We start from the raw sequence: 26,807 nt of genomic DNA, 5'->3' as shown, positions 1-26,807 counted from the left end.
CCAGCAGAAAATTTTCAAAAAGCAGATATAACTATTTTAATGTTTTAGACTTTATGCATTCAGTGCTTATTTCAATCTAGAAAGAAAGCTGTGTCTACATGTATTTAGTCTTTACTAGCCTATTTAATTTAAACTGTTTTAACGTTGTGATAGTTGTAATTTCCAAAATAATATTAAGAGAAACTAGCGTAATCATATAGCTCACGTTTCTTAAAAACAATATAGTGTTTCGTTAGCAGGAAGAAAGTACTTCGTTTTGATGGTGTTTTTAAATCATACGTTGAGTGTTTGTTGAACTATGATTTTAGTAAAAGGGGAGGAATTTCATTATAGTAATTCAGATTAATGGTTTTTGGGAGGGATTGAGATAACTATTCATACTAGGGATGAAATTATTACAAGGTTCTTGGAATCTTAGTAATACATGACTTACTATAAGCTTTCAAAATTACTTGAAAGGAGTACCACTGTTGATAATAAGAACAAGTTCTTAATAGTTTTGTGACCTTGTATTCAGGAGACTTTCCTTCTTAAGATTAACAATGGAAACCTTTTTCCTCTCTGACAGTGTTTTGCCACTTTGTTATTCGCAGGGCATTTCAGTAAGTTATTCTGACATCTGGCACATCTTTTAGCTCAGCGTATACAAGAATAGAGTTGATGGGAACCTTCCCCTTGGGGCTTCCTAACTCCCGATTCTGACTCTTAATGGAAAAATGAGCAGTAGGCATATTTTTTGCTTATATGCTGTCCTGCTGGTGATTAATGGTAGAGATAAAAGCTCTCAATGCTTTCATTACTTTGCAGACAGAATCACATACAAAAGTTTAAAAGTCTCACATCTTACATGCCACACAAGACTGTACTTTTTAGGCTTTGTAATACCTTTATGATCTCAAGAAACGTGGTGGTATCAGTTCATGTATTTCTGGCACTTGTATGAGTCTGTCAGTTTTGAATTTATACATGAAACCTCTGGTTGTTCATAGCCCTGTTACCTCTCTTCTCTCTGTCCGAGAGTTGTTGAAGACAAAAAAGCTGCCACACTGCATTTAATGAACAAATTTATGTTTTTCTGTTGGTTTTGCTAAAGCTCATAAATGGTGACACTTCACTGATTTCAAGTTGGGCTGGTTTTGTCTTGTTTAATCAGAAAAACAGAATGCAATTGAAAGGAAAACATAACTGTCCTGGCCTCCTAGTGGATTGAGTCAGAATAACAGCTGTTTCTTACTATATCGGTTATCTTCAATATTTCATAAGCAGGCCTAGTCATATTCAGCAATTTTGTTGACTTTTTCTGTGGCAGCCTTTTCTGTAAGCGTAATATTGCCAAGTCACTCTTTTTTGCTTAGTTTGATAACTGAAAACGAGCAGATTTCTTTTGATGAGTTATTTACTATTTTTCAAAATAAATATTGATAATAAATCTTGAACAGTTTATATGATTTGACTATAGAGCTCTTTTTTTCTTAAATAATTCTTATTTGACTGCTTAAGCATGTGGGTGTACATTTCATCTCGATGTTATATATCTGTAATAGAAAAAACCTCTTCTTGGAATTATATAGCTTGTTTCTTTTGAGAGAAACTGTTCACATATAATTTTTTTGACACGAAGATTTATTTGAGGACTCAGTTTGTCAGTGTATGGGGATAAACATGTAGGTCTTGAACCTAAATATCACTGTTGGACAGATTATACGTACTTAGGCTGCATTTTAAAAACTACTTTTCTAAATGAGAGAATAATCTTTCTTAATGTAAACAGAGGGGTTAGTTTTTGAATTTAGTAGTAGATTTCCTCTTTTTGACATAAATGGTAGTAAAAACATTAAGTTAGAGCAATAGCATGTTAAATGAGGTTACTTTAACCAAGTTGTTTTTCAAGTAATTTTATATCAAGGTTAAATTTAGAAAATTGAGCTCAGGGGTGCACGGGTGGCTCAGTCGGTTAAGCACCCGACTGTGGCTTAGGGCATCATGATCTCATGGTTTGTGAGTTCGAGCCCCGCGTTGGGCTCTGTGCTAACAGCTTGGAGCCTGGAGCCTGCTTTGGATTCTGTGTCTCCCTCTCTCTGCTTCTGTCTCTCTCAAAAATAAATAAACATTAAAGATTAAAGAAAACACTTAAGAAAATTGAGCTTAAAGTACTTGAGGGTACAGAGATTATATCAGATTTTGTTAGAAGCGGACTGTTGATACTCCGCCCTGACCAATATGGTAACCACCAGCCACGTGTGGCTATATAAGTTTAAAAGAACTAAAATTACACAAAATTAAAAATCAGGGTTGTCTGGGTGGCTCCGGTTAGGCAGCTGACTCTTGATCTCAGCTCAGGTCATCATCTCAGGGTTGTGGGTTTGAGCCTCGCGTTGGGCCGCCCTGGGTGTGAAGCCTACTTAAAATAAGTAAATAAAAAAAAAGTAAAATAAAAATCAGTTCTTCAGTCATAGAAACGGCATTCGAAGTACTTGATAAACACATATGGCTGGTTGCTATCTTAACTGGGTGACTTAGAACATTTCCATCATCACGAAAGGGTCTGTTGGACAGCACTTTTGCATGCTATTCAATCATAAATAATTTGTGTCGTCTATAATTATTTTGTTCAGTATCTAAACAGCAAAAGAAGCAAGGCCCAACTTTAGGGATGTATGTGTGTAGCACCTCACTTGGCTAGAAGTGGCGCTAATGAGATTTGATGTTAATTTGCTGTTGCATTAGTGCACCTGTTTCCCTGTTGCTGGCCCATACGTCTGTTAGCAAGTCATGACTAAGAGTGATGTGGTCAGAGTTGTGGTTTGCAGAGATCGTACTCCCACTGCAATGTAGGCAGCAGGTGAGGCAGAGAGAGACGAGAGTTGGCTATTGGGACTATGAGGTAGCAAGGCAGTCGTCCAGGTGAGACGGATGTGGTTGCGGAAGGAGGAGCGGATGGCTTTAGTTGTAAGGACACAGGAGAATCAGAAGGGCTTGCTGTTTGAATAGATCAGGGTCCAAGGTGTGTATGTGTGTGTGTCAGAGGGTGCAGCAGGAGGGGAGGTGACAAGGATGTTTCCAATGTCTGGAAAGAATAATACAGTGGGTATCGGTGCCATTTATTGCCATATCTAACACCGAAGGAGCAGGTTTAGGGGATAAAATGACGAGTCTGACTTTAGAATTAAGTTTAGGACTAGGGAGATACCCAAGGGGAGGTGGCAGTTAGGATGTGTGGCTCTTGGTCTCAGTTTACAGATTTGGACTACAGATAGAAACCTCAGGGTCGCTGGCTCCATGAGGAGGCCAGATCACCTAGGGGAAGAACAGAGCAGTCTGGCCGGTGTCTTCATCAGAATTGACTGAGGTGCCTTTGAGCTGGTTGTCGGGGATTGGCGAGCCCCTCTCAAAGTTTGAGAAGTGCTGATCCAGCATGGGAAAGGAGGAGCATCTAAGCCTGAGCCATTGTCCTTTGTAGAATGAAATAAGAACGGAGACAGAGAAACCAGGGGGTAGGCAAGGAAGCTGAGGGATGTGCAGGCTGCCCAGCTGTGTCTTGCTAAGGAAGAGGTAAGGGCAGCTGCAGTTTGCAGGAAAGTAGGGATGAGATTAGGATCAAGGAGAATGGAAAACATTTAACAACTCATTGAGGGAATTGTTAGCCAGAAATCAGCATAAGTATCGCCCAGTGACAGCAGAGGCCCACTCTGGAATGTGGAAGGTTCTCGTGATTTTGTAAATGTCTTTCACAGGACGGAGAATTCAAGGAGTGAGCTGCCAGTGGAATTAAGCTGGTCTGGTGGAAATCAAAGGGACCAGGAATATTAGAATGTTATTGGTACTGGATTGTCATTAAAGTACACAGTTTAACGTCGGGTTTAGGCAAGTGAAAACACCACCGGTTGAGGGAGTTGGGTGGATTGAGGGAGTGGAGGTCACCGTGATGAAGACAACAGTGCTGGCTTCAGGACCAGATGTGTCAAAGAGAAGCATGGAGCAGTCTCACGGTCGGAGAGCTTAGAGGGAGCCGGGCTAGTGCATGGAGGGGGGCTGTGGTCGAGTGGAGGTTAAGTTCGTTAGGAGCTTGTGTGTTACTCGCCATGGTGGGGGATGTGATAAAAGTGCTTGTGAACCTGGTGCTCACATCATCAAGAAAGACTTACAGGTCTGTGGATGGTAGGTGACAGAGATGGGAAGTAGGTGATGAGCTGGCATTAGAAGGTGATATAAATTTAATTCAGAACCACAAATCCTTGGAAATTTTAAAGACAGAGGCAAGAATTGGAGTCATTACAGTTAGCCCTTACATTGTGCTTACTAAGCATCCAGCCTAATGCTACGCATGTTACTTATATTAACTTATTTGATCCTTTTTTTTTTTATTTTTTTTTTAAAATTTTTTTTTTTTTTTTTTTTTTCAACGTTTATGTATTTTTGGGACAGAGAGAGCCAGAGCATGAACGGGGGAGGGGCAGAGAGAGAGGGAGACACAGAATCGGAAACAGGCTCCAGGCTCCGAGCCATCAGCCCAGAGCCCGACGCGGGGCTCAAACTCACAGACCGCGAGATCGTGACCTGGCTGAAGTCGGACGCTTAACCGACTGCGCCACCCAGGCGCCCCATTAACTTATTTGATCCTTTTAATGACCTGGTAAAGTAGGGGTGTTATTAATAAACCCATTTTTACAAAGGAATAAACTGAGGCACGGAGAGCTTAGAAATGTGCCCCGTGTTACACAGTTGGTCAGTGATGGGACCAGGCTCTGAACATTAGCAGTCTGCTGCTAGGGTTGGGGTCCTGAACTAGCTCACCATAATGTCTCATAAACTGAACTTGGATATTTTCAGAGTTATTATGTCAATCTCTTGGAAGTTAATTCTTTTAAGAAAAAAATTAAAAACATTAATTTGTTCTCATATTAACGTCATGCATATTCATTCTAGGAAATTTGGAAAATACAGAAAAGCACAAAGTATTCAAGAAAAATAGTTCCTTGTAACCATAGTCTTTTTAGCTGGCCTTGTGCACAAACAGAGTAACCCCCTGCCCCTCTCTGGGGAAGGAGCCATGACCGGGCTCCCTAAGCAGCTCAGCCGCTGACAAGCATCAGCATGTCAGGTCTTTGGGGACCCTTACTTCTCCCACCTGCCTCCTGCTTGGGTAAGAGCTCACTGCAAGATCCTGGAAGTCTTCTCATTGCCCTTAACCCAACCTTCTGGGCCCTTATTTGTTCTTCTTCAGAAAGCCGTGGTAGCTGCCTACCCTTGCCACCCAAATCTGCTAGAACTGTGGAGGCTCTGAGACTTCACTGTACTTGCAAGCTGACAAGTTAGTCTGCTAGATTCCTGCATGGTGGTTGTGGACATGAGACTCCTGGACCAGAGGCAAAGGACTTCATTACTCAGAACGAGGCAAGCCATCAGCTTCCTGTTCCCAGGACAACTCCACCCTCCCACTAGCCTCAGAGGGGCAGCGCGGCTCGGGTGGAGGCTGTTCCTACAGTGGGCTCAGGTCATAGCTGAGGACCTTGAACTCGGAGGAACCCACAGATGGGCTGCAGGCAAACCTGCCTCCCCTTTGTTCTGTAGAGGGACATTATTCTCATACCAGACAGGAAACAGACCTACTTCTGTTTCAGAGAGATGCCGTCTCTGTTTTTCAAGGCTGTTTGCTCTCCAGAAATCCTTAAAAAGACAGTCCAGAGCAAGGGCTATCTATCCTTGCCTGTATCTGTGAGATGCACAGAAATGGGAGAGACCCATGGTGCATTGGCTTCCAAAGCAGAGTAACATATTTGAAGAAAAACACATTTAGCTGCCAAGGAATATTTCTTTTCTTTTCTTTTTTTTAAAGTTTATTTATTTTGAGACAGAGAAAGAGAGAGGCAGAGAGAGAAGGGAGAGAATCCCAAGTAGGCTCTGTGCTGTCAGCACAGAGCCCGATGTGGGGCTTGAACCCACGAACCGTGAGCTCATGACTTGAGCCGAAATCAAGAGTCAGGTGCTTAACTGACTGAGCCACCCAGGCTCCCCTATTTCTTACCAAAATGTCAGAGGAAGTGTGTAAATCTTCTGGTCGATTTATTCCCCAACATTTATTATCATTGTAACAGTTCTATATTATAGTTATTAGTACATTATTACACTTGTTTAGTAATTATCACAATTATTATTAAAACACTTTTGTTTGGACAGTGGGTCTCAGATGGTTCCAAGGATCACTACTGTTTAGTTCATATATTATAACACTGTTACAGTGTTTAGCTTATGTGTCATAACATTTAAGACACACGTTACGTGTTTTGGGAGCCCGACTACTACTAAGGGCTGGTCGGAAGCAGGTGGGATTTGGGCTCCAGTCAGAGTCAGGAAGAGATACACATTGGAGCACTGATTCTTTTTATCCGTTTTATTTATACACTTTCCACATAATACTTGATGTGTAATAATCTTGCTTAGGAAAAAAGACGGTGGCTTAGAAAGAGAGAAGGAAAGAAAAAAGAAATCACCATTAAAAGGTGGTGGTCATGTTTTGGCATCCTAAGTGGTTTAAAGTTTGGAAGTGCAGGTCTGGAGAGTTCTTCTGGAAAGTAGCAGTGTGTTTTTCGTAGTGTGTCTGGGGACTGTTCGTGTTTCATCTCACTTGAGTAATAGCTACTGTTAGAGCTGATGTGTTAAATAAAATACAAGCGTCATTCATTCTGGTTCACCGGCCTCCCTTGCTATGAACACTTAAGATGTGCTGACTCCACATTTGAGGACATCGCTTCACCTGCCCAGGCAGCCCTGTTGTAGGACTGGACTAGTAAGGACAGGCCCCTTCGACTCTGAGTCATTATGGAGGGCTGGGGGCACTTCGCCAGGGTCTCAGGGCATTCCGTGTCCTCTCTGTTGCATCCGAGCTCCCAGGGCATTCCCTGTCCTCTCTGTTGCATCTGAGCACCCGGGGCTGTGATTGAAGTGCAACCTATCCCTTTAATTCAGAAATTAGCAAATAGTATCAGGGTAAAGTTGAAGTCAGTATATGTTTTAGATCTTTGTAACACATCTTTAAACTTTTTTTTCTTTAAACTATTTTTAATATGGAAGGAAAGATTACAGGATTTATTGAGAGGCATGGGTTTACTTATAATTTTGTTTGTTGTATTAGATGTACATTAGTGCATTGCAGTATAAAACATCGAATGCATCTTTGAATTTGGGTACGGATTCAATCGTTGGGTGACTTTGCTGGAATAGAAGGAAGTTGTTTTTTGTTCATTTGTTTGCCTTTTCTAGTAGGTTTCAAGTTTAAAGGTCTGGCCTCTGGTTTGGCCCTGAGGACGGAATGTTTTACATTTAAAACAAAAGTGTGCATAAAGGTGCTTTATTATAAAAACAAAATTGTGCATAAAGAGGCTTTATTAAATACCAGCTGCATGAAGTGATGCCATCTTATCTAATGTGAAGAAGGAAACGATCGGTAATTGAGAGCAGTGTTCTTCCTTCGGGGAGTCCTCGGGCTGCACACCAGAGGGCGCTTGGAGGCTGTGGGAGCAGCCGAGCCGGGCCTGCGCTCTTGCCCAAGCGGGTGCTCTGTGCTCTCGCCAAGTGCGGTGCTCCCGGAACTGCCTGGCTGTGCGCCTCAACAGCCGAGACGCCCTTGATTAGAATCACAGTTAAGAATTCATTAACCTGCGTTTTAAAAGATGGTTCTACAAAATGTTTTTAGAAAGAATATTTTTCTTTCTTGAAAGCTTAATGGTATTTCACATAATTTTGTAAAGAAAAGTCCGTCTAAACATTACAAACTAAAGTTAGTGGGTTTTATCTTGCTAATAAATATAAATTTCCTGCCCTTCCAAAGAATTTTTGTGCTTTCGTGTAGATAGAAACCTAATTATTCGTGAGATGACATAAAATACTGAAATCACGTCTCCGTTGTCTTTTTCAGGGAATCCGAGCCCGAATTTTAGAGACTCTGGTCATGCTTATTCTTCTCGCGTTGCTTATTCTTGGGATAGTGTGGGTCGCCTCCGCGCTCATTGACAATGACGCTGCCAGCATGGAGTCTTTGTATGGTAAACCGGCTTCTCTGATGGAGACGATAGTTTGGGATATACTTACACATGCACTTTCTAGACATTGTAATAATTCCTTGTAGAGTTACGGGATATACTTACACATGCACTTTCTAGACATTGTAATAATTCCTTGTAGAGTTATCCCGTTGTTACAGATTAAGTCTTTAGACATGTATAAGAACAGAGTATTCATGTGTTTGCTGTATTCAGAACGAGCAAGCAGCTTTTTTTTTTTGTTTGTTAATTGGTTTCTGTTCTTAAAATTCTTTGGAGGCTTTTTTCTCCCTCCAAACAGGTTTCGCAAGAGTTATCTCCTTTTCTTCTATTTTAGATCTTTTTTATTGTACAATTTAGAAATTATATGGGTTAGCAGACTCAAACAGGCAATTATGATGTTTACCATACATTAATTTATGTCAACCTATATCTTAACGTATAATATTTTGGATTTACTAAAATCTATTTACATTTCTTTTTAGATCTCTGGGAGTTCTACCTACCCTATTTATATTCCTGTATATCTTTGATGGGATGTTTGTTACTTCTCTGTAAGTATTTTTCTAACCTAATGGTTGATGGGAAAGTGGAGTTCTGTGTTTTGAAAAATAGTAAGGTTTCCTGATGAGAGTACTTAACAGCTTGGAGATTTTTAAAGCTTTAGCCTTTAACTTTGTTTACGTTAAGATCAATTTTGATAAACTGAAACCTTGAAAGAAAATGTGCGTGTTTTTCTCTAAGGAAAGCGTCTTTTGCAGAGACACACACACACACACACACACACACACACACACACGCATACGCGGGTGCATCCATTGCAGCGTTAGATTCTTTTCTTTTTTTTAATTTTTAACATTTATTTTTGAGAGAGAGAGAGAGAGAGCGAGCGTGTGCACGTACAAGGGGAGGAGGGGCAGAGAGAGACACACACACACACACACAGAATCAGAAGCAGGCTCCAGGCTCCGAGCCGTCAGCACAGAGCCCGACGTGGGGCTCGAACCCACGAGCTGTGAGATCATGACCTGAGCTGAAGTTGGACGCTTAACCGACTGAGCCACCCAGACAACCCTAGATTCTTCTTTTGGCTGGTGAGGTGGAATGCTGTGTGATGAATTTGTGGTTTTTATTTCAAATTTGTTCAGTCTTACTTGAGGGATTACGGTCTATCTCAGAGACATTGTAAGTAGATAAATGCAGTTAAAAGGAGTGGAGATAATACTTGTCACTTTTAGATGTTCCTATCTGGTTCTCAATTTCATTAGCTCTTGAAATTTAATCTGCCCTTTAGTTGATTTTCTTTAATTTCTTTTAAGTGAAAATACTTACTCTGATTGGACTGCTAGAGTCTTGAGCATCCTAAGCCTTCTTTAGTCTTTATGTATCTTTCTTCCTCCACGTCCCCGTGCCCCCAGCTTCTTTATTGATTGAAGAATCCTCTGGCAAAATTGGAGACAGGAGTTTTCTGGAAACAATAACCTTTGAGTTCGTTCTGTACTTTTTTTTTTTTTTAATTTTTTTTTTTTTTAATTTTTTTTCAACGTTTTTATTTATTTTTGGGACAGAGAGAGACAGAGCATGAACGGGGGAGGGGCAGAGAGAGAGGGAGACACAGAATCGGAAACAGGCTCCAGGCTCTGAGCCATCAGCCCAGAGCCGGACGCGGGGCTCGAACTCACGGACCGCGAGATCGTGACCTGGCTGAAGTCGGACGCTTAACCGACTGCGCCACCCAGGCGCCCCCGTTCTGTACTTTTAAACTAGCGGTTCATGTGCCTCCTCTCTGTCTGTGGTCTCTCCCTCAGTGTGCACCCCCGTCGGCCTCTCCCGCATGTTCACAGTGATGGGGCAGTTGCTGGTGAAGCCAACGGTAAGTTTATCATCGCGAACCATCTTGGTTCTCAAATAAATGTGCTTACATTTGAACATCTTTTAGGTTGTGAATGAGCAATCAGAAACGTATGAATGTTTTTGTGGGTTTAGGACGTAGTTGTTACTGTTGCTTTCATTTTAGTATTTTTCATCTTTGGAAACCAAATTTGTTTTTGCTTTTAAAATACTAACTATAGACACTTAGGTTAAAAAGTTCCTCTATTTAAGGAATTTTTAAGACAAAATTTACAAATATTTACATGTATTTTAGGTATCTGTTGTATCAATAGTAACTCTGTTATGTTTCAAAATTTACCACATATATTCCTTGATTTAGAAAGCATTTATGTTTCAGAGTAGCTGTCTGCATATTATATCTTGATTATACTTTTCACTTTAATGTCAGAATTACCATATATTCATTTTTAAATGATTTTCAATTGGTAGTAATAATCGTAATGATTTGTCCCTAATTTCTTTGGCCTCTAGCTATTTTGTCAAACATTTACTCGCGTGAACATCATTCTTAGCTGCGTTTAGGGAACTTGCCATTTAAGTTGCTTTCCTGGGTCCTCATTGCCCGCAAACTCAGGTCTGAATGACTCACAACCTGTCCCGTAGTCCTTTGACTCCACACTCCGTGCCCCCCCGTGACTGCTTGCACCCTCACCAGCTGGGGGGCTGTGCGCACAGCAGGCTGTGTGCTTTCACTCCCCAGGCATGTGGGGGGCTTCCTCCCACCAGTGCCTCCTGCCCGCTCAGCTCCCCTGACGGCCTCCTCGAGCCCCGGTTCTGATGTCAGCTGCACTCACGGCCTGTCTTTGGGCCTTGCCTCCCCTCTTCTTCAAACTGAAATAATCAAGCTTCTTTCTCTGCATTCCTCATATTCCCCTTTGTTTGTATTGCCCTAGTAGTACCTACTAAATTGTTATGGTAGTATGTTTGTCTTTCCTACCGGGGTGATTAATCAAAGAAAAAATTGAGGAAATATTGTAGTAGATGTTCGTTTAGTAATGCTTGCTTAATTTTGGAAGATTTTAAAAAATAAATGGCAAAAACTCTTCATATCTTTTGTAAAAATAGGATTGGATTATTTAACTTGCTACATAAATGTATCCGCACTTGAAACATACTATCAAATCTTGAAATTTACTTCCCTCTTGAAGAGGTTTTATGACACTGCCTTCTTAATTTCTTCCTGATTCTCTGGGGGAGATGTTTGTTTGTTTGTTTGTTTGTTTGTTTGTTTGTTTGTTTGTTTTTTGGTCTCCTTCTCTGTTTCTATTTCCTGGCCCCCTAAATGTAGGCAAATGTTCACAGTTCTGTCCTTGGTCTACAGTTGCTCTGCTCTGTTCTCCTGATCACTTTCACATCACTTCTAAATGTGTAATTCTGCTGAGAAAAAGGCCAGGAAAACAAACACAGTGCACTGTAAGTGCTGTAACTGAATACCCCACGGAGCTGAAAGCTCATCTTCTGTAAAACCAAACTACGTATTTATCTCCCTTCCCAAAGCTGGTTTTTCTCCTAAACTTATTATTATTATTATTATTATCCTCAAAACTTTACACTTTTTTCTGGTTCCTAACATCTAATAATAATGTTTTTTTAATCAGTATAGGCTATATGTTTGTGGTAAGTACTGTATCTTACACACATTTCATTTAATCCTGTTAACAAATCCCTAAGTTAGGTGGTGGGCTTATTTTATGGCTGAATTGCGTGTAGTTCAGGGAGATTAAGTGGCTTGTACAAGATTGCAGGTCAGTGCGGTGGGGCAGGGTTTGATCCCAGACACTGGTTTCAGACCCTGGGCCCTGGAGCGCTGTTCGATCTGGCCGTAAGCTCCAGAGTACTCGAGCTACTTCGCTGCTGAGCCTACTTTCTACCTGTTCCCCTCTGTGTTTTGCTTATAGTTTCCTCCGACCCAAATGCCTTTCTCCTTTGTAGTAAATTAAGCTATCGGCTGAGGCCACTATCCTCAAAAACCCATGCCAAAACTTTTTTTCATCCCACCTAGAAGTCGGGAATCTTTCTTCCTCTTAACTTTTGTAACACTGTTTCTTTTAGCTTCAGTTATGACTGTTCTTTTAATACTATAATTATTTTGGGGGGTTCATTCTGTCTCTCCAGACACTAGAATGTAAGCTGTTTGAGGTCAAGGACTGTGTTTGACTCGTATTTAGGTCCCCAGTAGCTCAGAGTGGTTAAGAGCATAGGCTTCAAAGGCAGATAACTCTAATTTGCCAAACCCTTGTGTTTTGGCATATTGTGAGATGGGGATGATAACGTTCTGTTTTTCACGGATGGTTGTAGAATCAAGGGCATGATGCGCACAAGCACTTAACGCAAATGTCTGTGTGCCCCTCACTGTCACTCACTCACACTGAGACAGACCCGTGGTGGTAAGTCACTAATGGACACTTTGCGCCATAGGAAGAAATCTTTTTTGTCTGGGCTAGACCTTAAGAACGGTAAAAACTGTGGATTATGATCCAAACAGTAGAAAGCGGTGAGAACGTTAACAGGTAAGAAACTTGGTACCATGGCCCCTAAAGGTGTGGCCCCTGCCTGCTTCAGGTGCAGAGCCTGTCTTGAATCACTCAGCCTAGTCTGCTCCACACTGGTGTGGTCAGTCTGCCCTCCCTTTCCCACTCAGGGCTCAAGGGTCGTCTCTTGGGGGAGGCCCTCACTGGTGGCCTGCTGAAGTGGGTTTCCCCACTCTTTTCTTCTAGGAAAGTCAGCTTTTGTAATTGTTTATTTGCATATTATGATTTGTTGTTACTTTACTGTTTTATTTTGCTGTTGGTGCTAGGCCTGTTGATAATAAGGGATTATCAATATTTGTTGAAATACTGGGAATTGTTGGGTTGTTCTAAGTAAATTTTATAGAAATTCGGCAGATTCGATACCTGTAACTCTACAAAGCTAGAGTTAAACATATTTTAGGTTTTGTCAGTTGTGAAGATAGTGCAGATAATACCCTATATAATGCTGATTGATTAGTGGTTTGTTCTTGTTTTTTATTAGCGTTGTAGGGAGTGGTGAGTGGTGTATATATAAGCATCATATTTCTCTAGGGTTCTGTCTGCAGAATGATTTTGATAATACCACTATTCAGTATTTGCAGAAAAATTTTAGTATGTAAAGATGATGTAAGTGGAAAGTATTGCATGGTAGTGATTGAGTTTATAGATTTCTTGTTTTAAATATTATGTAGATAAATATAGATGAGAAACCAATGTTGCATGGAGTCATCTGTTCCTTCTTGCTCTAAAATAATTGGTTTGGGCATAAGAGATAGTGCTGTATTTAGCCTTTTGGAAGGTTAGAATTCATGTATTTATTTGTCATTGAGAGAGGTGCAGTGTTCTTTAATCCTTTAAATTTAAATATAGGTAGACTTTATAATAGCCAACTTTTGATGTGTTTAGTCACATACTAAAATATTTTTCCTTAATTTGTAGATAGAATAGTTTGAGGATTTTTATTTTAAATTCCTAATATTTTTGAAGGATTATCTAAATCATAGGCGAAACAGCCTAAATATTCTCATGAGCACTAGTTTTGTAATAACGCAGCAGTCAATGGTTTGATCTTTGACTTTAGATTCTTGAAGACCTGGATGAACAAATTTATATTATTACCCTGGAAGAGGAGGCACTCCAGAGACGACTAAATGGTATGTATGTATTACATATTTAGAGCTGAATAAAAAAAATTATTTAATTCAAGAAAGACACTGATTGAGGGGGAAAAATATAGAAAAATATAAGCCTCTTAGTACACTGTGCCGTGTTGCACGAGGTCAAGACGTAAGAGTAACACGTGAACGTTCCAGGTGAGGACAGTTTTGCTGAGGACTGGCGGCACTGTGGTCAAGTTCCCATCTTTGCCTGGCTGGAGTGCACTGTCCTCTAGCAAGGCCAGCTCAGTTCCGAGACACTGGCCACTGAGATGCACCTCTGCTACCAATACCCTAATACGTTTTAAGCATTACGACTCACAGTTACTGAGGTTTTACAGATTTGTATGTTTTCTTAATAACTTTATTATTAGTTTTCTTAATACTCATTTGTTTTGAGAGAGTGTGTGCGAGCGGGGGAGAGAGAAATTGAGAGAGAGAGAATCTCAAGCAGGCTCCACGCTGCCAGTGCGGAGCCCGACCTGGGGCTCGATCTCACAAACCACAAGATGACGACCTGAAGCGAAATCAAGAGTCGGGTGCTCGACCGACTGAGCCACGCAGGCGCCCCTTCTTACTTTAGTAAGATAAGGGATACTTTAGTATCATTACTTCGTTTCTTTCCTATTGAAATCTTTAAGGTGAAAAGTAGTATGTCTTTCTGCTTCTAGGTGCCAAATTTGACTGTCTCAGTGGTGCTTAGGGGCACTGGTTAGGGCAGCTAACCTAAGTACCTAAGTACTGTTACCTAAGTAAACAGCTTAGGGCAAGCTGGTTACTTGGGAATGTGGTCATTATCAGCTATGATAACCAAGTAAGCATGTCGTAGATCTTAAAGTCCGATTTTGAATTACTCATCCTTTTTGGCTTCATATGAAGAACCAATGAAGAAAAGAGTAATGAGATAGTTTAACAGAGAAATGACATGGTTTGGATAAGTTTTCTTTTAATTTTATTTCAATGATTTTCATTCTGCACTCTCTTCTCCTACAGAGTTGTTGGTTTTTTCTTTAATGTTGAAAACCAACTCTAACATCAGAGTATTAATAGCTAACTGTATTTCAGGATCGTAATTGAAGAGTAAGTATAAAATGGAAGGTTACTTTTAAGTATGAAATAGGAAAAAAATATACCTACTTTCTTCAGTTACAAATAGTGAATTTAAATCATCAATTAAAAAGTGTTGCTAACATTTAGAGCTTTATTCTTAGGTGAAAGAATTTCAGATTTGTATCTATTTTAAAGAATTCTTGTCAATAATATTGTATCCTTTGGTACCAATAACTTTTAGACTGGTACCACATGTATCTTTTATTCTTCTAACTTTAATAAAGCTATTTCAACATTAAAGCCTGTTTAATCAGAATTGCAACTTGGCTCAATACTGTCAGGTTTATAAAATTTCATCACAGTAGTAACTATTACAATCAATTTGTCTTATTTAGGTAATGATGCTGTTACATAATAAAAGCGCCTGAATTGGGAAGCTGCCTGTAGTGCGCAGTTGTGTTTCAGCCTGAGGTCCATCTTGCAGATCAGGAGACTGAGACCCAGGAAGCGTCCAAGATGGTGCCCCGTGAATTAAAGAATTTGGGTTGAGTCAAAACGAACCCAAACCAAAAAATACAGCCTTTTCCCACTTTTCGTTTCCACGGAGGGGAGAAAAAGTCCCTCCATAATCTTTCTAGATCCTTTGGCTCCTCAAATTCAAAAGCGGTTCATTATATCTAAGGAAACTGAAAAAGAAGTAGTTGCCAGAAGGCTAAGATGTATTACGAAATGAAGCCAAGCCCAAAAAAACAAAATGCCCTGACTAGCACAGCATTCTAATTTGGAGAGGTTAAACGCATGCTAGGATAGCTAATAGTAAGTATAATTGTATTTCCTACCATTTTGGTAGGTCCCGTACCATTTCTGACCGCTCTGTTGGTAGGTTGGTAAAGCCTTTCCGTTGGCGCTCTTTAACAATACGTTGGGATAGTCGCTGTCGTTTTGCCATTCTTTGCTCGTTAGCCTTGTAGACTGTTTTGGGCGGAAAACAGCAGGCTTGTAACGTAAATGGTTCCGCGGCAAAATGGGCATATTGACTAATATAGATTAAAATTGTGAGCTTCAGTACGGTATATTTATCAATATGTGCAGAGGGGGGAAAACAAGATAAACAGTATTTTATGATTTGCTATTTTTTAAGAAAGCATAAATCATAGAAGGTTAGTAGTGGAAATCATCCCCATGGGTTTTCTTTAATCTAGTATTGTGTCAAATGTATTTTGTTGTAAAAATGTTTCGTATTTTAAATTATTTTTAAAAGGTAAATTAAAGAATTTTTTTTTATTTAAGAGAGTGAGAGAGAAGGCTTGGGGGAGCGGGGTAAAGGGGCAGAGAGAGAGAGAGAGAGAGAGAGAGAGAGAGAGAGAACACCTTGAGCAGACTCCACACTTAGTGCGGAGCCTGACCCTGGGCTCAATCTCACGACTTTGGGATCATGACCTGAGCTGACATTAGGAGTCAGACGGCCAACCGACTGAGCTACCCAGGCACCTAAAATATTTTTTATTCTGGGCTGTTGAAAAGAATTGCAAAATAATAAGAGTAAAAGATTTTTAAAAAACGTACAGCAGTGAATTACCCCAGACTTCACGGTTGTGTTTTGCTAGTGGCCGTTGCGTGTGTTTTCTTGTCTGCTTGGGAACGTGTGACGCACATCACAAGAATCTTTGGGATATCTGCATGGTTTGCTCTGAGCCAAGCTCCCAGCCATCTGAAAAAAACATAACACTTTGTTTCCTGGAAGATCTATAACTTGTCGTGGTAGTTACTGTATTATTAGAGTTGAATCGTCATGCTTGGTTTTTAGAATATCAGTACAGCTTTTTGGTGGAATGCCTGCCTGTGACTTCCCATTGTTCATGTTCGTCACTTGCTGGTGCTGGAGGTTTTGCTCTTGCTAATATTGTTATTACTTCAGAAAATATGTTGATAAGATAAAGTGACCCTGTACACTATTAGAAGGTAAACCAGTGTCCTCAGGAAGTCGTCTTGTTAGCCATCGGCTCCACGCTTTCTCCTCCTTTTTCTGTTTACTGCGCATCTTCCTCTAAGCACCAGACCTTGAGCAGATAAACGTAGATTCTGAGTCTCAAGATCATAGATGAGTTGGCTGAAGAAGGGAAAAACCGGGTGAGCGTCTGTAAGATTTTATCCAGCCCTGAAATACTTGGAAAAAAGAAACAGATGGTGGGAGTTGTATGTATTCCCGGAGCAAGAAGGGGCCCCGGATGTCTAGCCGCCTGGTTCCCACAGCCCCAGAACTCACCACTGGCCTGGCGGGGCTCCGGCTCCCGGCGTCCCCAGCACCCAGCCTTCCTTCGCGGCTGCCTCGAGGCCATGAGAGATAGCGCGTCCTGCACTGGCGGTCAGCATCAGGAGCCCGAGTCTCCGGGAGCCTTGCCTCTGAGACTGTCCCCTGCACCTCCTGCGCCCCACTCTCACCTGATTTCCCACTGTCCCTTAGCTCCCGAAACTCTGCGGATACCGTGTGGAACTGCGGGGAACCATGGGGAGCCAAAACCGTTGGGTCACGGCAGCGGAACCACCAGGTCCTCAGTCTCCCCACCCCCCACCCTCGCTAGAAGAAACGTGACTTTCCCGTCACAGACGGCTTCTCAGTCCCGGTCAGGTGGCGGTTCTCTTCTTTCCTGTATCCCCCACCTCACTCCTCGTGTTGTCTTCTGCTGCGTGTGGACACTTTGAACCTCATGTCATTAGATTGTGATCCCATTACTTCTCCCTTTTCCCATCACTCTTCTCCTTCCAGACAATCCCTCTGCCACCTTGAGGGCGTTAGCTCCTCATTCGCGATCATTCTCTCTGCCACAACGCCTGTCACAACTGGTGACTTCAGTGTCCGCGTGGATGATTCTTGCAGCCCACCTGGCCAGCCGTCGGCCTCTCTCTGAATGGTCTTCCTCAGCTACTCGCTGCCTGGGACCACAGCGCAGCCCGGTCACTGGCGGTGAACGGCTCTTGTGCAGTCGCACGGTCAGTCACCTGTCACGTGCCGTTTCCTGCAGTCCTTCGTGCCGTCTGTCCATCTGAATAACTTCTCACCGCCTTTTCTCCTTCTCACCCGTCGGACCCTGGCTGCCTCACACAGTTGAAATTCCGGGCCATCGTTTGACTCCGTGCCCTGCTCGCCCCGTCCCTCTCTCTGCCTGGCGCCTGTTGAGCTGACCGACTGTAACCACCTGGCCTTTCTTTAAACGAATGACCGTATCTTAAATGTACTTCACGTTCTCCTACGTGACTGTTAATGTCTTCTCTTTCCTCGAGACTTCACCATCACGCTCAGCTGACGACCTTGCTTCCCCTCTTCTTGAGAAAATGAAGCGACCGTGCCGAAACGTTCACGAGCTTTTTCCTTCCCGTTGACTCCGCTGCGTGCAAGTCCCCCACCACGTGCTGCCTTTTCTCCCTCCGCTGTGGCTGCACTGTCCGCGCTCCTGGCAAAGCCCCGCCCCCCCCCCCCCCCCGCCCCCCCCTGGTGGCACTGGATTCAGTGCCTTCTCCCTGATTCAAGGACACAACTCTGGCCGTTGTAACCAGTCTTCCCCCAACTGGATCGTTTCCTTCAGCATAGAGATGTGCTGATATTTTCTCAGAACGAGTGACTGAACGGAGGGAAGGAGGGGAAGAAATGAGCCAGTCTGTCTGCACCTCCTGTCCCTCTGGCTCACCACCTCATTGCTTCGCTTGTCTTTACGCAGAACTCATGGGCTGGACACTCCTCGGTTTCTTTTCCGCGCTCCGCGTTTGCTTTGGGACGCACTCTTGCACTCATGGGGCACTCTGCGGTGCCCCACTGACATGTTGTTGTCGCGGTGGCTGGTGCCTTCCGGGGCCTCGTCCACGCTCCTCGCTCCACTTGGTTCACCACACTCTCGTGAGTGAGCTGCTCCGTGAGCCTCTGCTTCTCAAAACCCCGCTGGTTTTCCCCGTGTCCGCAGCTGCTTCACACCGGAGCGCTCCCTGCCTCCGTCCTTAGAGTCTCCTGACGCTTGTTTACCTGCACTCCTCGGGTTATCGTATCTGGTCTTCTGGCTCTAAATTCCATCTGTGTGCTGCTGACCTCTGCTCTCACCTCTTCCTCCGTCTAGGAGACATTTCTACTTGGATGCCGGACACGGATCTTAAACATATCGTGTCCGAAGTCATCTGACGGTCTTATTCCCCAGTTCTGCTTCGGTCCTAGCTGACCTGCCTCCGTAGGTGGTGGATCCGTTCTTCTAGGTGCTCACGCTAATTCCTGGGAGTCTCTTTCTCTCAATTCCCACACGGACTCCTTTAGCAAAGCCGTTGGCTCTGGTATGTCACCACCTTGATTTAAGCAGCAGTCACCTCTTGGCTCGATATTTGTAGTAGTTTACTAGTTAGTCTCCGTGCATCTATCTTTGACCTTGTAAGTCAGAAAGAGTGCTTGACACGTAAGTCACATCTTCTCACCTATGTGCTCAGAGCCCTCCTCCGGTGGTGTCCTTTCTCAGTCTGAATAAAGGCCAGTCTTGGCATTGGTCCTCTTTCTGCACCCCGTGTGCCCTCTGACTTCCTCTCCTGCAGTCTCCCTTCCTGTTCTTCCCTGACCCGTCGCCTCCTGTCTCAGGGTGTTATCACGTGTTTCCCTTCTGTCTCTTAGGTCTTTACCAAAGAGCCCCTTCCTGGTGGGCTTCTCCACATTGTAGCTTAGGGGATATGATTAATATTGCCACCACCTCTACCCTGACCCTTCTTTCCATCTTTCCTGCCTTATGTTTTCCTGTAACACTTTCCACTTTCTGACACACTATTTTACTTTTTTTTTTTTTAATTTTTATTTCTTTTTGAGACAGAGAGAGACAGAGCATGAACGGGGGAGGGTCAGAGAGCGGGAGACACAGAATCCGAAGCAGGCTCCAGGCTCTGAGCTGTCGGCACAGGGCCCGACGTGGGGCTTGAACCCACGAACCGTGAGATCACGACCTGAGCTGGAGTCAGACGCTCAACCGACTGAGCGACCCAGGCGCCCCCGTTTTACTTTTTATATGCTGCCCGTCTCTCCATAGTAGAACCTGAACTCCACAGGGGCAGGCATTTTTGTTCTCTTCTTCCTTCCCGTACTCCTGATCCTGTGATATCCCCAGTCACATAGTGGGTTGGTGGTAAATAACTTGTTGCGTGAGTAAGTGAATCGTTGAAAAACGTGCATGACGGAGGGTTGTCGTTTTACCTGAAAAAGTGAAGAAGGTAGAAGAAATCAAGTTTGGTGATAAAAGAATTACGTGCAGCCAGTATTGATGAGGAAGGCCCACAGTAGAGACTCTGAAGAGCAGCCAAGATTGAGGGCTGGAGGACCTTATGCCCTGGGGTTGGGGTGTAGGTGAAAAAGCAGAAATAAGGTGATTTTCCCCCATTGTTAAGCCATGAAATAGGAGCAATCAGGATCCATTTCTACTCCAAGACCCCAGAAGAGCAGCCCAACAGAAAGTCCCATTACATTAATTGTGGTAGATCTTTTGTAATTCCTACCCAGGATTAAGAGGATGCATATATCATTAGCATGTTTAAATGTTTAAGTAATGCAACAGCATTAATTGAAATAATTAGCTTTCGTGTGTATATAGCCTATGGGTGTACTGGGTAACGTTAGAAGTGCCATAATGAATAGGAATTATTTTTTATTGTTTAAGTTCAAAACCTTCACAGTTCTTTTAATGTAATTTATTTAAAAATATTGTAGACTTTGAACTTAATGATTCCATTCAATTTTGTTAGGTGCTATTTTCATCTTCGTGATAAAAAGTTAGCATATCGCTTTTAGTAGCAATTACTTTTCTGCTTGATTTTGATCTTTTAAAGAAGCCTTTTTCATTGAAGCTTTTGGATGAATTCCTTCCTCCTAAGAGTGCAGCACGTGTACTTGTTTCATTTTTGCAGAGTGTCTGGTTGCAGTAGCTTTGTGTTCTGAAAAAGAAAAGGTTGAAAAAAACCCACATTCGATCTTTTCATGGAACCTAGTGACCCGTCAGAAGCATTTGGTCCCCATCAGTCTTGGAGTCTTGCTCATGAATCACGAATCTGAGTTTGCCAGGCAGTCGTAGTAGCATCCTGTCGGAGGAACTCTTTATCGTCGCTGCCTGACAGTTTGCTGAGGCTTATCTGAAGGCTCTCGGGCCACGCCCTTACTGTCGGGAGGAAGCTTGTGTCTGTGTCACGTTTTAGCTTCTGTCCTCTGCAGGCCTTCATCTTGACTTTCTCTACGTGTTCTTCTGTAGTCTAGCAATGGTTTTCTAAGAATACTGTTTACTGCTGGTTGTATCACTGAAGTTGAGAATGTCTCAAATTGGTCAGACCCCAGGCCAGTTTGAGACACGACTAGGCTTAGACTGGCTGACGAGCTCTCATCAACAACGTACATACGTAGCAAAAATTGTGACACTGAATGGCAGTCCTGTGATAGAAGAAAGTAGTTAGTAATATCTTGACTTCCTGAGCTAACAGCAAAGAAGATTAATTCTACCGGTGAAACTGGTTAAATTGTTTCTTTCTATTCACATTAGCAACATTTGAGTCCAAACGTCTGAAACAGTGAGAGGTACCTTGTTACAATTTATTCAGCCTCTTGGGCTAGGCACTCACTTTGTTGACTGTAAGGTGTAGCCCAAACGATTCGTTATGGGATAAGATGATGTGACTGAAGAGATGTAAGATAATATGTAATATCAGTAGATGAAGAATAGTTTAGAGCGACAAACTGTAGAATAACTTAAGAGTCAAGATCATCTATTTTCTGAAATTTAGATCACTGTATATAAATGATCTAAACTTATTAGCAGAAGATAAATTTAGTACACGCGACTTACTTGTTCACCCACAACCTATTTGGATGATGGTATTCCTGCAGTTTAAGATCTACCGATAACTTGTGTCTAAGGTAAAAACAATTACTTTGATTGTATACAGCTTTTTATAAATGTTTTTAAAGCTGAGTTTTAAATATTTTCTATCTTGCTTGTGCTCATTTAGAATGAATGTGTATTTGAATTTTCAAATCGTGTTGGGTATAAAAAGTCTTATATTACTTGATTCTGTATTGAGGCATATTTTTGCAGATGTGTCCCGAGTAACTAGAAACCAATATTTTCACAAATAATAGCATTGCGAGTGGAATAGAAATGGAGTGTTTGAGTGTGTGGCTCGCCCATCTCTTCTGGGGGCAGTAGCGGTGTTTGTTGGTGCTGAAATAGATGCCGTGGAGACCTGGATGTTCAGCTTCAGTTCTCAGATGCTGTCCGGGGTCCGCCTCATCAGCGGCGGCGCTGTGCTCTGCCCTAACTGCCGCTTGCCTCGGGGATGAGGCTGTTGGCTCTGTGAATTTCTGGGCGTTTGGGGCTTTAAGCAACAAAATCATCCACCTAAGCGATTAGAGATAATTAAAAGTACTTTAGAGACCTCTCATTCTGGTGACTAGAGATCATATTGGTCAGTTTAACATATTAAGTATAATCAAAATTTTAAAGGGTTACTTAGCAGGTTTTCTAATCAACTTTTCTTTGGTTCTGTGCTAAATTAAAAAGTTAAACAAAAAGCTAATCTGTTTATTCTAGAGGTGTCTACTTCTAAATAGTATTTGTTATGAGACTTGGTTTAGGACACCAGATTGCTTAGGGAGATTGTTTTATTGCCTCATGTTATTTGAGTTGTTTACAAACTAAGTTAGAGAATTTATATTTAGTTTTAAAAATGCATTATGTGTCTTAAGTTAAATCATTAGTATCTTCCCTTTAACATATGAATGTCAGTTAAAGCTGTCTGTATATTAAGGCTTAGTTACTGAAGCGATGCTGGGCTTTGGGAAATTTTGTCATCTTGGAAGCAAAATATTTTCAATACCGCACTCGTTTTTCAGCTTAAGAATAAAGCTGGGAAAAGTTGCCTTCAGCTGTTAGTTTTCCTGAATCCAAAGAGACGGGTGGGGCAGGATCAAAAATACTTACTTGATCAAAGTTATTGGCTCTGAAGGTATTCTGACCTGTGTAAGAAAGATGAAAGGTGTTGTTTTTATTACATGCTAGTAACAGTGTAATTTTGAACTAATTGGTGTTGAACTGCCAATCACCTAGGGGAATGCAAATAGATACTCTTATAATTTCCTTTGAGGTAGTGAAATCTTATGTCGTGGCTGGAAGAAAAACAGAATAATACCGTTAAATTGACCTTAAATGAGCTGCTTTGTGGTTTTCTTGGAGAATCCCTTTTTATTTTTCATGACTAGTCCAAACAGGTTTTGTCTACCAATTTGACTTATTGACTAGACAATGCTGACATGGAACCTGTGAGATTCATTTTGAAATAAAGTAAGGATAATACAGTTGCTCAGGATATCTTGACGATTTTTTTTAGTGCAATTTAAATTCACGTAACATTCCAATGTGTGTTTGTGGTCTGTCTTGATTCCTTGCAATAGCCATCGTTCCTTTTGGCCATTTATAATGGGACGTTCTGCCTACACAAGCTTACTCATCTCACGTAGGTAATGATACACAGTGAAGGATGGTAAGGTCTTTGAAAATTGTGTTGTTCCAGGTGAATCTAGTCATTTAATGAAAGCATGCTCTGTTTGAAGACGATGAGAATGCATTCTTAATTTTTATACGCAAGTCAGCCAGTATTTATTTAAACATTTATTTATTTATTTTGAGAGAGGGAGAGGGAGGAGCAGAGAGAGAGGGAGAGAGAGAATCCCAGGCAGGCTCTGCACTGTCAGTGAGGAGCCCGATTCAGGGCTTGAACCCATGAGCTGTGAGATCATGACCTGAGTTGAAATCAAGAGTCTGACGCTTAAGCAGCTGAGCCACCCAGGCACCCCAGTCAGTATTTACTAACTGTCTGTTGCGTGCCTAGCATTGTGTCTCCTGAAAATAAAAATACAGTACTTCGGAAATACCACTTTAGTTTTTGTTCCTTTGAAAAATATAGTGATAGGTCTAGATATTTGTAATGGGCTTTGTAGACATCATACCACAAAGCAGGCATTTCTAACTTTTTGCCTAATCTAAAATTGGCAGCTGGAATACTGTGTATCCTGATCCCTGTTCCCTTTCAAACTTCTGAATACTCATCAGATTATTTTTTCTAGCCTTGAGCTGGTTAGTGGAATAATACTTCTTTACAAATATAGGGAACGAAATGTAGTTTGGAATTGTATTTTTATTAATCAGATAAAGAATTTAAATGAGCGTTAACTACAGATACACACCATGTAATTTATGAAGAAATGGGATAAAAAGTAAAAGGTATCTGTAAGACTAGTATGTCGTTTAAGCTTTGATTCAGACACTCGCAAATCTTAAAATGCGACGCTGTCTTACTGTAAACCTCCTTCTTGTATGGAAGTATTCATTAATTCTATAATTTAATTGTTTCCCTTTTTGCTTTGGCTACTAGACACTCTAAACTATATTTATAGTCAAAGTTTTATAGCTTTGAGATCTGTCTTAACCCATATTCTCCCATAAATGTCAATTACCCGTTGACAAGTAAAATGATTAAACTCGGGAGCTCTGGAAATACTGTAACATTTTAGTACATTCAAGACCTCAGCTTCTCCAAAAGAGAAGGTAGTGGATTTCTCCCTCTTCAGCGTTGGACGGAAGCGGGGCAGGAGATCTAGAGGGGGCAGTACTTACCTTTCCTAGAACCCAGGGGAAGGCTGGAGTTCTGTGAGTCCCCAAGGGGGCTTAGAGAAAGAGCCTCTGGATTCCCCTACTTACTGCATTCGCCCACCAGCCTAGCCGCCTAGCATCCTTGGCCAAATCCTGCTTTCTTCCTCCCTTTGATAAAGGAGCGCACTGATGCTAGAGACACCCCGGAGCCCCGAGGCTGCTGCTTCCCGAATCAGGAAGAACTGGCGTTCTTCCCCAGCCCCCCAAAGCAGAAACTGCTGGGCCCCCAAAATGGTTTGTCATTGTTTGACAGGCGGTCTGACGTGATGAGGTGTGAAGGGAACGATAGCGGGGCATAAAGGAAAACGATCGCTCGCTGGAGGCTGAGTGATGACTGCAAAGATGAGGATCTAGAACAACTGATTCCCATTGAGGTTGACAGCTAATGGAGAGACAAGCAAGAGTTTGTACTTGGCTCTTAAAAGTAATAGGGAATTTTAAGGACGTGTAGTTAGAGAAGAAAAAAGGCCACCTACAATGTGAAAAAAAGAAAAAGAAAAATTCAGCAGGCAAAAGATGAAAAAGTCCTTGTGATCGCGGAATAGTGACCCTGCGAAAGTATCCGAGTCCCAACCACCCTGATTCTATACACACGGCCCCTCCGTGGTTAAAGGGACTTTGCAAGGTGATTAGTTGAAGTGTCTCAAGGTTATCCTGGATGATCTGGTGGGCCCGGTGTCCTCACACCATTGTTATAGGTGGGTCAGAGAAGGAGATGTAACTGCGGAAGCAGAGCAGAGTGACTGAAGAAGGGCCCACGAGCCAAGAATGTGGGCAGCTTCTAGGTAAGCTGGAAAAGATAAGGAAACAGATTCTCTCCCAGAGTCTTCAGAAGGAACACGGTCCTGCTGACCCCTTGATTTCAGACTCCTGAACTCTAGAAGTGTGAGCTAATACATTTATGTTGTGTAAGCCACTAAGTTGATGGCCCTTTGTTACACCAGCAACGAGGAACGAGTGTAGTCTTTCTGAAAATCGAATTACTTATCTGGCAGAATCAAGTGGAAGAATCAAGTGTCACGGAGCAAAAGTACAAAGACAAGGAACAATGAGATGACAGACATGGACTCTAGAGCCGAGATACCTAATCTAAATAGCAAGCATCTAGGGGCGCCTGGCTGGCTCAGTCGGTTAAGCGTCCGACTTCGGCTCAGGTCACGATCTCACAGTCCGTGAGTTCAAGCCCCGCGTCGGGCTCTATGCTGACAGCTCAGAGCCTGGAGCCTGCTTCACATTCTGTGTCTCCCTCTCTCTCTGCCCCTTCCCTGCTCATGCTCTGTCTCTCTCTGTCTCAAAAATAAATAAACATTAAAGAAAAAATAGCAAGCGTCTAGAAGGAGGAAGAAGAAGTAGAAAAAAATTAAGTAAATGGTTAATAGTAGAAAATGTCAGTGTGCTGCAGAAAGACTTTGGTGCAGATTAAAAGACCACAGAGTCCCAGACAAGATTGTTAAATAGGACATTTAAAAGATCTAGACTCATTGTGTAAGATTGTGGAATTCCAAGCGTGATGATGATAATGATAATAAAAGTCTCACAAGCTTTCACAAAGAATAATAACTTACAAAGGAGAGAGCGAGATCAACATCAAACTTCCTGTTTGTGACCTGTTAAGGATTATTGATAATATCATTAGTTTTAAGGGTTGGGGGGGGGGGAGATTGCAATTAAAAACTCATACATTTATCAAGATGTCATATGTATATTAGGGTAAAAAAGATATTCATTCCATATCTGTATATTGAATATCTCATTTGTGCTAGGTACTATTCTAGGTATTGAGGAAATGACAACTTATACACTGAAAGAAAAGTTTACTAATAATCTTATATTAAATTTTTTTAAAAATTTTTTTTTCAACGTTTATTTATTTTTGGGACAGAGAGAGACAGAGCATGAACGGGGGAGGGGCAGAGAGAGAGAGGGAGACACAGAATCGGAAACAGGCTCCAGGCTCTGAGCCATCAGCCCAGAGCCCGACGCGGGGCTCGAACTCCCGGACCGTGAGATCGTGACCTGGCTGAAGTCGGACGCTTAACCGACTGCGCCACCCAGGCTCCCCTTTCTTTTTTAATTTTTTTTAATATTAAATATTTTTAAAGCAATCTCAGCAAAATCCAGGATTTAGGAGGAGTGGGTGGGAAGCAATGAAAGAACCGTTAGATGAAAGTACAGTGAAAGCTTCACCTTGATGCAGGAAAGTTACTCAGTAAAGCATCACTATGGGGTTATGACCGTGTTATACTGAAAAAAAAATGCAACCGTACTTGTGTTAGGAGTGAGAAAGTAACCACTGAAGTGCCAGATTAACCTGGGGAGAAAGAATAGATAGAAATTCCACTAGCTGGGAAAAGAAGAAATAAAGAGCAAAATAAACAGAAATTATGAAATTACATGAAAGGGGAAAGAGCCACCAGACTTCATAATAAGCCAACTTGTGGGTGGCAGAAT

The 26,807-nt window shown here is 42.0% G+C and overlaps 1 protein-coding gene and 1 non-coding gene across 13 annotated transcripts in view; one reads left to right on the top strand and one right to left on the bottom strand.

Moving 5' to 3' along the window:
* The window catches only part of LMBR1 (limb development membrane protein 1), a 152,699-nt gene that overhangs the window by 84,843 nt on the left and 41,049 nt on the right, over window positions 1-26,807 (top strand). For 11 of the 12 annotated variants that reach the window (XM_045053070.1, XM_023250807.2, XM_045053066.1 and 8 more), the window contains 4 exons: window positions 7,916-8,042; window positions 8,525-8,593; window positions 9,848-9,912; window positions 13,524-13,596. In XM_045053070.1, the coding sequence (XP_044909005.1) occupies window positions 7,916-8,042; window positions 8,525-8,593; window positions 9,848-9,912; window positions 13,524-13,596 (334 nt within the window). Of the gene's footprint in view, window positions 1-5,280; window positions 5,395-7,915; window positions 8,043-8,524; window positions 8,594-9,847; window positions 9,913-13,523; window positions 13,597-26,807 lie in introns of those variants that run through there. The other variant, XM_045053072.1, reaches the window with a different exon arrangement.
* Window positions 19,572-19,656, bottom strand: TRNAW-CCA. The gene has a single exon. It is a non-coding gene; the product is annotated as a tRNA-Trp (tRNA).

The sequence above is a fragment of the Felis catus genome, chromosome A2 (assembly GCF_018350175.1).
Source record: "Felis catus isolate Fca126 chromosome A2, F.catus_Fca126_mat1.0, whole genome shotgun sequence".
Classification (NCBI taxonomy): domain Eukaryota; kingdom Metazoa; phylum Chordata; class Mammalia; order Carnivora; family Felidae; genus Felis; species Felis catus.
The sequence above is the reverse complement of the archived record's forward strand: the minus strand, read 5'-3'. Positions and strand labels throughout refer to the sequence as shown.